Consider the following 13,694-nt stretch of genomic DNA (forward strand, 5'->3'; position numbering starts at 1 on the left):
CATATCTACGAACATAAAGTCAGTTTGTATGACTATGTGTGTACATAAAGCCTACTGCGCGTTTATCTTTCCCTTCCTTCTATCTAAGCAGACACGAACTTTCGGCCATTTTTTTTTGGGTGCTTGTTGTTTTCACCAAAACAAGGAGCTGTTCTCAGGTCGACGCTGAGCAGCGCCTTCCGGTGAACCTCGGGCTACTTTGGAGGAGGGTAAAATGATCCCAGATCAGTGTCTGTTTCGGTGTCACGCCATCCCCCCACCGCGCAGCTAGGCGCGCGCGAGCCTCGCGATAGCCTCGCCTACCAGAATCAAAGCTCCGCTCGCGAACTGGATGCTGACAGGCGCGCGTGCGGTCATCATGCAAAGGTTACGTTGGATCGGTTTCAACGAGTCTCGAAAGAAGCCGCTCCTCCGCAGGACCCGCACGGAGCACAAAATGCGAGACGTCTAGCGACTCCGACAGCCACGGAGTTACTCACGTTTACCGGCCCGTTTGGCGACGGCAGGTGTCAAGAACCATGAACGCGAGTTCGGGATTTCCGCGAACGGCAGTGTGTACGCTGGCTCCTCACGGCGGTAAAGTGGCTTCATGAGTGTCCAAAGTAACAGTGGAAGTGGTGGTGGAAGTTTGGAGGCGACGCCATCTTGGTCGCAGCTCTCCTCGTCCCCAACGATTTCTCAACCACAAATAACGGCGACCGCAAAGAGCAAGGAAGGTACACCAGCTCACCCAAGTGCACGACCCGCTCGCATTCTCCCCAAAGTGCGTTCTTTCCCCCCCGAGAAGTGGATTATTTTGGCCGTGTCGAGCTAGCGTTTGTTCAAGTAAAAAAAATGGATGTCAAGTTCAGTGATGCCGTGAATTGGAAGCCAAATGTCAGCTGTCAGTTCAGTTGATGGCCAGTCTAAGTAGCAACGGGCTATCGTGTTTGCACAAAGGCAGTGCTAGCTTGTTGTTTCGTTTTGTTTCGCTGTCATGTTTCGTGATCTCTTGTCACTCGATCGCCGTCGATCCGAAAACAGTGTTTTTGTAGCAGTTTGTAACATCCTGTCAACAGCTTCTAGTGGAATATTAAACAACGCAGCTATGCATGCATCCATTAATGCGCTGTAATGCATGACCCCGCTACTTTGAACTGCCAAACAGGCCGTGGGTTGCACTTTTTTAAACCAGTTTGGGCGCATTTGTTGTTCCACGTCTTTTGCTATGTTGTTGACGTGATGTTATTTACTAGTGACTCGGAGTTGCTGGATGTAATGTGACAAAACTGGGCAAATATCAGCAATCGTTTAGACTCTTCCAGCTAAGGCCATTAGTTATAGGGCAGAGGAAAATTACTGAGACAGCGACGATGTTACGAAGTTAGTCCGAATATGCGTATCAAAATATGCGTAATAGGTACCATACCGATATAGGATACGTGTTCAAGACTATTTTTTTTATTAAAATATTTTTTTTACGCAAGACCAATAACAATAATGTCCAAATAGACAAAATAATTCTCCCAACACGAAGGTCTAGCTTTATAGATCACTTAACCCAAATGTTGTCTGTCCTAAAATAACCCTACACACTATTGATATTTTGTTGTGCTCCCAGTTTGACTGCACAAAGGTTTCATAATGTCCATTATGCCTTTTAAGGCTTGCCCCTGTGCCAGAAGCTGTGTAAAGATGACAGCCAGGAAATGTCCAATAAGGAAACAAACACTTGCAGCATACAGCAGGGAGTATGAAGACCAGCCTTCCTCTCACTTGGGAAACTGGTTGTTCTAGGCCCAGTCTGACTGAGCGTGTGTGAGATATGTGTGTGTGTGTGTGTGTGTGTATGTATGTATGTATGTATGTATATATATATATATATATATATATATATATATATATATATATATATATATATATATATATATATATACTCAACAGGGTGAGGAGAACTGATGCACACGTGTAGCATTTCAATTAGACACACTGCTGCCGTCTGCTTCTTTTTTGAGTGATGTAGCAACTTGTTATTTTTCCTCCATCTGCAAATGTTCAGAAGTACTGAAATCCTGAAATGTTAAACTGCTTGAGGACAGTGCAATGAGGATGTGTGACAGGCTAACTTTTAAAGAAACAATACTGTAGATGGGCCAGCTGACAATTTTTGTGTTGGCAGACTCAAGCCAGCGCGGTCTGTTCTCGTCCCATTTCTCTAGGTGTAAAATGACCTCCATGCTTTCTGTTTGTACTTACAGTGTCACTCAGCTGCTGTAATTTCCAGCATATATATTGCAAACACGTCTTTTGAAGGGCTGCCTCCTTCCCAGTCGAATGAAATGCATTTTTCTATTTTTATTCTCCTTCTAATTTTTCCTCATCCCATCCCTGATACTGTCGGCTTATGTATTTTCCTGCGCTCGTTTTTATTCCTTTTGGGTATTTTTATTCTTTTTTTTTTCACAGCAGTGTGTTCTGCTCTAATTCTGTATAGCACGATTATGGGTGATAATATAAGCGTCTCACTGTATTGTGCTTTTGTCGTCATTCCAGGCCCAATGGAGGAGCTGCACAGCCTGGACCCCAGGAGACAGGAGCTGCTGGAGGCCAGGTTTACAGGAGCTGTCAGCGGCAACACGGGAGGCAGCACTGGGAGCATGAGCGGCGGTGCTAAGGTAACACAGTACAGAAGAAGAGATAAATAAATAAAGCCTCCATTTTCATATGTCTCGCTCAAAAACAGTTAGCTAGTGCACAAAAACTTCTTCAGAAAATTTCCCTTTGTGTGTCTTTGTTTCTTGACTCGTTACAGAGCTGTAAATGCCTTTGTTTTTCCCTACTGTAGGAGCTACATGAGAAATTAGCTTGAGTGTGTAAGGGGAAAAAAACTGCCAATCCAATCTAGTTGACAATTGGTACTTGCTAGCTGTAGAAAACATGCTTTACGGAAGTTAAAGCAGCAATGGCTAACTCCCACCATGATCAGAAGTTGCCAAAAAGCGCTACGTCACAATCCCAGAAGTAAAAATCAAACACGTGTTCCTGCTAGTGGAAAAGCAGGCAAAAAAGTTCCTGTTTTCCTAAAAAGGAGGTCATAGTTCCTGGAAATGTTCATGATTTGGAAGAGATCCAAGTGACACACCTTAGGACTGCAGAGACTAGATTCCTGTCAGATGAGCCAGCCGCGTCGCCTGCCTTCAGCTTTTGTTTTACTGCTGTTTACGTTTAGTGATCATTATAGAACTTGAATAGCTGACTTGTGCTGACTGTTCTCTTGTTCTCTGTGTTTGAATTCTTGCTCTGAATAGGGTCTGGCTAATGAATCCTCTAACCACAGCTATGGAAGTCTGGGATCATCTAGTGACAAAGAGTCAGAGGTGAAACTCACATACAGTCAGAGCATATTACACCACTTAATAAAGAGATGCACAGTAATATGTGCTTATAAGCATAGCCATATTGTCAGTGTTTTCCTTGCACTGCCCACTCTTTCTTTTCTGCCTCTCCTGCTACCTCCACCTCTCCCTCTTTTCTCTTTCTAGAACTCTGATTTGAAAAGAGGGAGCTCTCCTGCCTACTCAGTATGTACTCTTCCTTCCTGCTGCTCTTTCCTGCTGAACACCACCACAAGATCCTGCCTTGTTAGATAAAACACAGGGGATTCATGCTTTTCTTTTTTGTTTCATATCTATTTACAGACTCCGGAGAAGAAGCACTCTGAGTCGTCCAGAGGGAGAAAAAGGAAAGCTGATACCTATTCAGAGAGTAGTCAAGGTATGGTGGATGTCTGCGTTAAAGCAGCATGATTCGGGGGGGGGGGTTATTGATGGCTGACATTGAATTTGAACTGTTTTGTTCTGTTTTTGCAGGAAAGACCTCGACACGTGGGCCCAAGATCAGTGACTATTTTGATGTGAGTATTACAAAAACTGCTCTTTCTTCTTATCATTTCGAACCTCTTTCTTAAGTCTTAAGTTTATCCTCTGTTCAAAGTTCCAGGGTGGAAATGGTTCCAGTCCAGTCAGAGGTCTCCCATCAGTTCGCCGCTCTCCGCAGAACTCACACTCTGCCCCAGGCTCCATCGTGAGTATTTGAGGGATGAACTGGGGCTTCACCAAAGTCGAGTGTCAGCCAAATAAGGATTATTTAGCACTGTGAATTCTCCAAAGCTACTCTAGTACACTTTAAGAAAACAATATGATAAGCAAATAAGCATGTGTCCTCTAAAAGTCTTGCTCAGGGATCAGACTTACTCGATCGATTATTGGCATTGTGTACAAGTAAACGTCTGTAAATTTAATATTTATAACAAAACTTTTGTGTGCGTAGATCCGGCAGAATAGCTCCTCACCTACTAGTCTGTGCTTTGGAGAGCACAATCTCAAAGCTTCCTCAAGCAAATGTGTCCAGGTAAGAATTACACACTGACATGATGAGGCTTTTTTCCTTTTCCTTCTTCTTCTTCTGCTTCTTTTTAAATTTTTATTCAGGCAGTTGTCGTCTCTTACTGGTGTCTGTTTATTTGGCTTTTTTTAGACTGAACTGACGGGCCTAAAACTCGCTGCCCTGGAGAGCAACAAAAGTTTGGACCTGGAAAAGAAAGAAGGGCGAATAGATGACCTGCTCAGGGTGAGTTAGATCTCCGTGTTGATCAGCAGTTGATGAAGGATGGACGGCTGTTCAGATCGCATGGGGCTGTAGTCTCCATATCAGTCAGTTGGCCAGTATGCTTTAATCTTCAGGGTTACTTTCAAAGGAGAGGAAGTGCCTTTAGTGCCTGGCTCTGACTTGTAAAACATTTATGTTGACTGAGTGTTTACATGAAGATGGATCCAAACTAAACTTGTTGGTCTGGCTGGCTAGCATCATTTTAAATAATCTAGACCATATGTCAAGGTTTTTGTTGCCATGTCCGTTGATTGATTGGCAAGTAGGCATGATTGTAGTGGACCAAGATTTTCAAAATCACACTAGGTTTATATTACATGTAAACAGTCTTTCATTGTGTTCCTCTTTGTTTTGTTTTTTAACAGGCTAACTGTGACCTGCGACGGCAGATTGATGAACAGCAAAAACTCCTGGAGAAATACAAGGAGAGACTCAACAAGTGCATCACCATGAGCAAGAAGCTGCTCATAGAAAAGGTGTGTTTTCATACACATACATACATTTGGCTAAAAAACAACATGCTACATTTAAAGCTGATCGTTTCTCTTTAACATGTGAAAGAGGAGATGATGCAGGAGTGTGTTACCATGTATTAGCTAATGTTTACTGAGTAAACGTGAAGCTTATTGTTTGCAAAGGTGACGACATTAAAGAAAAATACATTTCTTAGTCCAGTGTTCTCTGGTGTTTTAGCTTTGCTGTGGTTGTACAGCTGCTGAGAGAAAGAAAAGCGTGTTTCGGTTGGTAGGTTTTTGAACATCTTCACCAGCCACTTGTTCTCATTTGGATTCCACTGAGATAAATGTAGTATCACAGTGGTGGAAGGACTTGGTGTTTAAACAACCTCTCTTAGTTCAGAGTTGTGTTGTTTCATAATATTTAAACGTTGCTTTTAGTCTGCATGGTAATTGATCAGGGTTCATCACTGGAATATTTTGCTAGAGTCCTTAGCTTGAATTGAAAACCGTATCAAGCCTCAGCTAAGATACTTCAACAACAGAGCCATTGTTCTAACTGTGTGCCTGCCTGTTTTTGTTGTGTTTTTTGTTTTTGCCCACAGAGCACTCAGGAGAAGCAGTCATGTCGCGAGAAGAGCATGCAGGATCGCCTCCGTCTCGGCCACTTCACCACCGTCAGACACGGAGCATCCTACACAGAGCAGTGGACTGACGGATACGCATTCCAGAACCTGATCAAGTGATGTGTTGTTTTTTGTTTTGTTTTTAAATCAAACACAGTCAACTATTATTTATAGTTGACTGTGTTTGGATTCTTTGTGGAAAAAAACCCATTTTTTTCACAAGTGATTTTACTGTGCAAGCTTCACTTCACAGCCAAGAATATAAACAGCGATGAGTTGTCTATATCCAGCCTTAGTGTTTGCCGTATGATCCATTTCTTGTTTGTGCCTTTCTTTCTACACAGGCAGCAGGAGGGCATCAACCAGCAGAGAGAGGACATAGAGCGCCAAAGGAAGCTGCTGGCAAAGAGGAAGCCTCCAAACCCTGCAGCTCCCTCCCTCTCTGTGGCCTCCGCATCTGAGCCCAAGCAGCGCAAAACGAAGGTGGTTAACGGCAACGATTCTGACCCCTTCCTGAAACCCTCCTTGCCCCAGCTGTGAGTACAATGAAATAAGTATATGCTGTCTGTGAGAATGATACTAAACTTCTCTTCATTGTTTTCTATGGGTAGTTTTAACTTTCACTTTTGAATATTTATTTTTTTAAAGTTACTGAAAGCCGTGGTTAGCAGTGGTGTCATTTGGAATTAGGAAAATTCGATTTCTATGTGTTTTGGCAGACTGACCCTCGCTGAGTACCACGAGCAGGAGGAAATCTTTAAGCTCCGCCTTGGACATCTGAAGAAGGTGAGTGTTAAAAAAAAAAGGAAAAAAAGCATCAGCTAATAAACCAACTGTTTGTGAAAACATTGTTAAAATTCTGCTAAAAGCAGAATTTGACCATAACTATGAGTGAAACGCTTTTAAACTGTAAAATGTTTGAATTTCATGGTTGTCCAGGAGGAGGCAGAGATCCAAGCAGAGCTGGAGCGGTTGGAGAGGGTGAGGAACCTTCATATCAGAGAGCTGAAGAGGATAAACAACGAGGACAGCTCAGCGTAAGTGTACTCGGCAACCCCGCTGAAGGATCTTGTTTACTGACAGTTAAGACGTGACTGTGGATGAGCGTTAGTATTATTTTCCACAGTGGTCATTTAGTAGAGCCGATGAATGAAAACAAAATTAATGTGTAATAAAATCATCAAGTGGTCACATAATGAATATAAATCACAAAGAAGTTGGTGATTGCCTTGAGCAGCTGTGTACTCATTAGGTTAATTCCTCATTCATTGGCACCGAAACTTGCTGTATCACAAGGCAGATGATGTAATAGAAACTTCACACATCCTGAATGTATGAATGGTTAGTATTTTTTTATGCTGTGTTAATTTTTTTTGCTCACTAAGCATCTTTCTCACTCAGATTTAAAGACCATCCCACCCTGAATGAGAGGTACCTTCTGTTGCACCTGCTGGGCAGGGGCGGCTTCAGTGAAGTCTATAAGGTATTGTCTTTGTGGAAGGACTGCGCTTTTCCTGTTTTCTCTTTGGGCGTATGTATGTTTACAGACAAAATGTCTGAGTGTGCTTTCCTTTCACGTGCAGGCCTTTGACCTGTTTGAGCAGCGCTATGCTGCTGTTAAAATCCACCAGCTCAACAAGAACTGGAGAGAGGAGAAAAAGGAGAACTACCACAAGTAGGTCTCATCCACAGACACAAAATAATTGAGGTCCACAAAGACAACATGTTTCCCTATTTACACATGCTGTTTTGACACATTTTCCCTTCTAGGCATGCATGCAGGGAGTACCGGATACACAAGCAGCTGGACCATCCCAGAATAGTCAAACTGTATGACTATTTTTCCCTGGATACTGACACGTGAGTGACCTGTGACATCTGCCAGCTGCTGCCCTGCTGGGTTCACATATCCTCAGGATGCGCCTCTCTTAGCACTGTGTTAAAAACTTTTTTTTCTAATGGCTGTAAACCAGCATGGTGCACACTAGTTAGTGTTGAAGCTTCTCAAAGACCAAACCCAGTAAATATTCAAATAATGCATGAATTGTTTGTGTTGTGCCTCGAGGCTCCAGTTCAGGGTGGTATCAGATTAGAAAATCACAGTGGAATGTATGATTCAGTGTTAACGTGCTCTGACAATGGATGTTATTTTTTGAAGGTTTAACTTCTGTCTGTGGGTGTTAACTCAGCACATGAGCTGTAGTCACCCAGACTCGGAGGGTGCTTAAAGGAAGTGGCAGCCAGTCTCACATACCTAAATGAGGGCATTATATGTTTGTCCAGAAAGACAGTTTAAATATTTCTGAGGTTACTCTTGCTCATATTGTACCGACTTTGCAAAGTGTTCCTTGGATAACTAAGCAGCTCGCTTACATGGCTGGAAACTGAGATCGGTCTCATTAAATAGCACAAAGTCCTGACCCTGACCTCTGACCTACATATGGGGGAAGGAAATATCTCTTCTTAGCCTCTAGGCTTTCCATCTCCTGAGAGAAAGGTATACTGGTTAATCAGTGTATCTAGCTACTTAAGGATCACTAAACTGATGACAAGCTGAAGTTGCAAAGACTGTTCTCGTCTTGTTTGTTCATCGGTTTTTTTGTTGTTGTTTTTTTTGTTTGTTTTCCTCTGTATGTAACCATGTGCATGTGTCTTTGTTAGGTTCTGCACGGTGTTAGAGTTCTGTGAAGGAAATGACCTGGACTTCTACCTGAAACAAAACAAGCTAATGTCAGAGAAAGAGGCACGCTCCATTGTCATGCAAATTGTCAGCGCGTTGCGCTACCTCAATGAAATCAAACCCCCCATCATCCACTACGACCTGAAACCTGGTTAGTCTCCTGTTTGACATGAAATCAAAGTCAATTGTTGTTCCTCTAACGATTTTTAGTGTTTCACTGTTAAAGCAGGATATCTGATTGTTAAACACTTACTGAATCTCCTGCGTTTGTGGCAATTAGGTAACATCTTGCTGGTGGATGGTACAGCATGTGGAGAAATCAAAATCACAGACTTTGGCCTGTCCAAGATAATGGACGATGACAACTATGGTGTTGACGGCATGGATCTCACATCACAGGGAGCGGGCACCTACTGGTAACACACACACACACACACACACACGCTAATACTCTTCCCAGACTGACAGACAGGTTAAACCCATGATTGCAGATTACCTGAAAGAGACAGCGCACTAAATCTGTGGGCGTATGTCGTGTATAAATTGTGTCTCTGCGCTACTAATAAGCTGTATGGTGAATTGTGACTGAAATATGGTAGGTATAGAGTCAAGTATGGATCTGCACAGGTTACAGTCCTGAACTTACCCACATGAGAAGAACAATAACAAAGATGTCACATGCAGCATGCTATCGCATAGAAGGAAACAGTGGAGGGCTAAAAGTGCCGAAATAATTATTCACAGATGTATTTATTTATGTAAATGTGTCAGAAATGAATTTCAATTGAAAGTAAGGAAATAAATAGATCATAAATAAATTTATCAATAATTATTGAAAATATTTGTTTATTATCTAAAAACATTGAAGTATTTCACTGTAATTATTTCCTGATTCGTGTGCTGCAGTGCAGCATGAAATCGTTTAAACTGTCGCTACAGCTCGTCAACGTCTGATTGGTTACCTTGCATATGTCTCAAATAATGGACTGATGGGAGTGGTGATGTGGACCATCAGGTATCCCAGAATGCATTGCGAAAGCCAGCTATTAACTGACCGAATGATCAAAATGCATCGTACCCACTAAGGAAAGCCTGCTCCAGGCACACAATTTTCAAAACCCCTGTTGACCCTCACCACTCAGTGAATGGTTATATAATTATCCTATGTTCTAACTGACTAGTGATGTCTTATTGATTTTACTGTTTTGTCTTCCTGAGCAAATTGGTTTGGTCGAGATTAATGAGACAAATTGAAAATTCATTTTAGCACTTTTAGTCCTCTGTAAGTCAGAGCGTATAGTTTTATTTATAAATAAATTTGCAGCACAAAAAAAATGCACAAAGCCCCAAATTTTGGCCTCTTGTCGAACAGCTGGTGCTCTGTATGCAAGTGTGTAGTTGTGGTATGTCTGAGTGTGTAGATTGTGCCAGGAGAGATCACACCTCTACCGACCTGCCCGCGTATGGAAGCAGCTCAATTCAGTTTTTTAAAGATAATGTCATATAGTTCTAATCTGATAGCCGATGTCCTTTTTTTAAAAATCTGTTTGCTTAATCTTGTATTTAGGTACCTTCCTCCAGAGTGCTTTGTGGTGGGGAAGGAACCACCTAAGATCTCCAACAAGGTGGATGTCTGGTCTGTGGGAGTGATCTTCTTCCAGTGCCTCTATGGACGCAAGGTGCCGCATCGTAACACCATGCACCACAACATCCAATGTCAGATGAAGTGACATGAACATTTTGAATTTGAATCTTGTGTTTTGTTTTTACAGCCGTTTGGTCACAATCAGTCACAGCAGGACATCCTCCAGGAAAACACCATCCTCAAAGCCACAGAGGTCCAGTTCCCAGCGAAACCACAGGCCAGCACAGAGGCAAAGGTAACGCACACACAGACACGTTTACAGACACACGAGGGCATTTACGTCACCTTTATTGATACAGCTGCTATAAAATGGATGCTGCTTGCGCTTAGTTTTACTCCTGTTGCTCGATATCTCAAATTGCACGAACATTATGTTCATAGTGATGCAATATTTCAACATTAATGCAATAAAGCTGAAACTCGGGACTGAAAAGTAGCCTGTAAATGGCATCTCCTAATGACCTTTAACCACATAGCATCTTAATGGTGAGTTAATAGAGGGCGCTGTGGATAAAATCTTCTATATTTTACACCCATCTAAAAGGAATATCCATAGATTTAATAACCATGCTGGGACGTCTGTTTTGGGCGCAGGTAATTCAATACCTGACAAATGGATCTGCTGTTTGACAGTAATGCAAAATCCTGTAAAACCCAAAGTGACATGAAACAGTCCATCAGTAAATAATCACATCTGGCGAAATTTAGAGATATTAAATCGAGGCAAACCTTGTGTAGTTGAAGAGATAAACTTCTATATTATTTTAACACAAATGTAATGACCTATTTGTCTGTGGTGTGAAAGAAATCAGAAAAGTTCACTGGTTTTAGTTTCTCACATTTCAAGATGATTTTTTCTTTTTTTAAGCGTAAGCAGGGTGAGACTTGTGTTGCAGTTTTGGCTACAGCTGCACACTAATGTGTTAATAATTAACAGAGATTTAGTTTGGCAGTCCAGCGACACGTTGACACATGTTCGTTCATCTGAGTCAGCTGCAACCAGTAGTTTCCTATTCCTCGACTTTAGTTGGGTGGGACAGCCAGACACACATGATTCATTTTAGTATTTCTTTAGCTAGCTGCTAGCTACGCCCCTTCCTTTATCACGTCTTGTTTCCTACCCTGATATCATTCAGCTGTTTCTCCAGAGAGGATCTCGTCCTACACTAGACTCCGACTACAAATTTCAGAGCTGAAGTAGCTGACAGTAGTCTGTGTTCTGGCCTGAAAATTTGCTGCAAGCTGGAGTGACACTCAAATGAGAGCCTATAGCTGGTGGAGAAATGTTAAAAGCAGAATAAGAATACCCAGCCACCCGCAGTTCACCTGTGAGAGACTTACTGGAGAAGCAGCTGATAATATTGCCTTTTCATAAATAGGATCTAAATTAGTGGCAAACAGTAACAAAAGGTAGAGTAGCATATGTCTCCTATCATTTTAATTTGTGCTCTTTTGTGCTCTGCAGGCGTTTATCCGCCGCTGTCTGGCCTATCGCAAGGAGGATAGGTACGACGTTCACCAGCTGTGCTCGGACACCTACCTCCTCCCTCACATGAGACGCTCAAACTCCTCCGGCTCTCTGCAGCCCTCCGCCTCATCTCTTCCCACCTACTGACTAACATTCTGATGGGACCGTCTGGCCAGTCTTGAGGCAGGAATGTTCATCGATTAGTAGATGTGGATCTTTGTTTTTTCTTTTTCTCCACCTGAGCTGTTGCTAAAATGGATACATTAGCAACAGAACAGGAGAAAAGATGGAAAAATGAGAGGAAGTAAAGGCTGATCATGCTCTTGAACTCAATTACGTGAGAGAGGAGACGGAGCATAAAGCAAAGGAATAGATGGGGAGAAGAGCGGAAAGCAGACGACGACGATGAATCTAGAGGATTTGTTTAAGGAATTAACTCCTTAAAAGACATTAAATGACCTGCTCCCTTCTCGTAGCTCTATATACATCTACATGTAGACACGCACGTAATAAAACACCTCATGAGGTGGCTAAAACTCACGTCAACATAACGCTGCAGTTACAGTCTCGATGCTAATGAGGGCGCTGACCAGCAGGGGTCAGAAGATGGGGGTTAACGGACACGCAGAGGAGGCACCGGTGTTTGAGGCGACCTGCAATTCATTTTAATGAGACGCCCGAATGACTTTACCTGTAGCCTCCTATCTGCACCCCACAGGGATTAACTTAAAAAGTGATCTGAGACGAGGACTCTGAAGTGACCACGTAACCTTTATCAGACTTGATGTTTAAAAACAAAAAAAAAGGAAAAAAATTACATATTTCTGGATTCAGTTTGCGTTTCCAATCCAGATTACCTTCATCTGGTCTCCTAGCTGGCTTTTAGCACTGCAATGTGGGCTTTATTCCCGCTTCATCAAATTTCACTTCCATTTACTTTTTTTTTTTTTTATCCTCCTTTTTGTTGCTTTACAACATAATTGAGGTCTACAGGAAGTGGATCTGTGAATCTGTCTTAATCGTTTTTTGTTCAGGTAAAAAAATCCGTCATGTTGTACCCCCCGCCCGCCCGCCAGCTCTCCTGAAGAAGAGGGGGCGGGGGGCTGGATCAGCTGTTGCTGTCATCAGGACGCAGAATTGGTTGTAGATTTCGCGTGCAGGAGACGTCAATCATTAGCAGATCAATAACATTGAGGCTTTTCCTTGCTACCACTTAGCTCCATTTAATTTGTATCTCCTCCTGAAAGCTGTTCTCAGTTTGCTGCTATAAGTGTCGCTTTTAGTTTGTAACACGTCTGTGAATGATTTTCACCTCGCATATGTGCATACTTGAACTGTGTTAAGAGGATTTTTTTGTTTGTTCTTATAAAATAAGACGCCCGCTGTGCTGTTCAAGGGAATGCAACACATTCTTCTGCCACCAACATTCAGCCTCTGTGTTTTTGTTTTTTTTGGTCTATTTCCCACCCACAAAACTTTTTTTGATTATTTTGATGTAAAAGTCCGACAGACCTATAGAGCAAAGGCCCAGTGCGCTGTGTAGTGAGAAATGTTCATGCCAGCAGAAGTGTGCACGCTCCAGGTTGGCTGCGGTTGCAGCAAGATTTACTGCGGCTAGAGTTTGAGTGGATATATCCAAATGTTGTCATTGTCTAAATAAAACACTTACCTGTATGGTTTTGTGCCTTTTAAGCCCTCACAAATGTAGGCAACGTGGATCCCGGATTGGTAAGAATTTTATGTGCCGCAAGTGATAAGGGGATTGATAAAAATAATGCTTTAATTTAAACATTTATCCTGAATTGATTGTTGAAATGTTAGCTGTCATATGGGTAAAAAACAAACAGAGAAACTCAACATCAATTCAGAAACATTACAAGAGCATTAAAGTGCAGGAGAGGAGCTCCCATGGCTTGTGTGAAAGTGAAAGCAAGTGAGGAAGTGGAATAACAAGTTTCAAGTTTAATAAAAGAAACAAACACACCGCCCTCTGTTTTCATCTGCTGAACAGAACGGTGTGAAATATCAGGTACACACAGCAAAACATGTTTTAATAGAAATACATCCATTAGTAAAGTAAAAGCCATATCATGTTTGGAATCTGATGCTAGGCTTCGTCGTTAAAAGATTGCCCTACAAGAACTAGTTCCTGCTGTGCGACCCATATTTCCTG

At 42.2% G+C, this 13,694-nt stretch overlaps 1 protein-coding gene across 5 annotated transcripts; it reads left to right on the forward strand.

Moving 5' to 3' along the window:
* The first annotated feature begins 267 nt into the window (after window positions 1–267).
* On the forward strand, window positions 268–13,195 carry LOC147308866 (serine/threonine-protein kinase tousled-like 1-B). Of its 5 annotated transcripts, none has more exons than XM_086272300.1 (22): window positions 268–716; window positions 2,533–2,654; window positions 3,288–3,356; window positions 3,522–3,560; window positions 3,678–3,753; window positions 3,849–3,892; window positions 3,979–4,062; window positions 4,309–4,389; window positions 4,516–4,608; window positions 5,013–5,123; window positions 5,708–5,844; window positions 6,073–6,264; window positions 6,448–6,514; window positions 6,668–6,765; window positions 7,130–7,211; window positions 7,312–7,403; window positions 7,499–7,588; window positions 8,390–8,559; window positions 8,689–8,824; window positions 9,976–10,087; window positions 10,181–10,288; window positions 11,519–13,195. In XM_086272300.1, exons 1-22 carry the CDS (start codon window positions 590–592, stop codon window positions 11,666–11,668), a joined length of 2,280 nt encoding a protein of 759 aa, XP_086128426.1. In that variant the 5' UTR covers window positions 268–589; the 3' UTR covers window positions 11,669–13,195. The 5 variants fall into 5 exon arrangements, with proteins under 5 accessions (XP_086128426.1, XP_086128425.1, XP_086128428.1 ...); XM_086272299.1 differs by having other exon boundaries at window positions 269–716; window positions 3,973–4,062; XM_086272303.1 differs by lacking the exon at window positions 268–716 and adding an exon at window positions 728–763 and having other exon boundaries at window positions 3,973–4,062.
* The last annotated feature ends 499 nt before the right edge of the window (window positions 13,196–13,694 follow it).

The sequence above is a fragment of the Aulonocara sp. 'chitande type north' Nkhata Bay genome, linkage group LG18 (assembly GCF_057382095.1).
Source record: "Aulonocara sp. 'chitande type north' Nkhata Bay isolate Kocher_YH1m ecotype deep benthic linkage group LG18, A_spYH_male_GT1.1, whole genome shotgun sequence".
NCBI classification, from domain to species: Eukaryota; Metazoa; Chordata; class Actinopteri; order Cichliformes; family Cichlidae; genus Aulonocara; species Aulonocara sp. 'chitande type north' Nkhata Bay.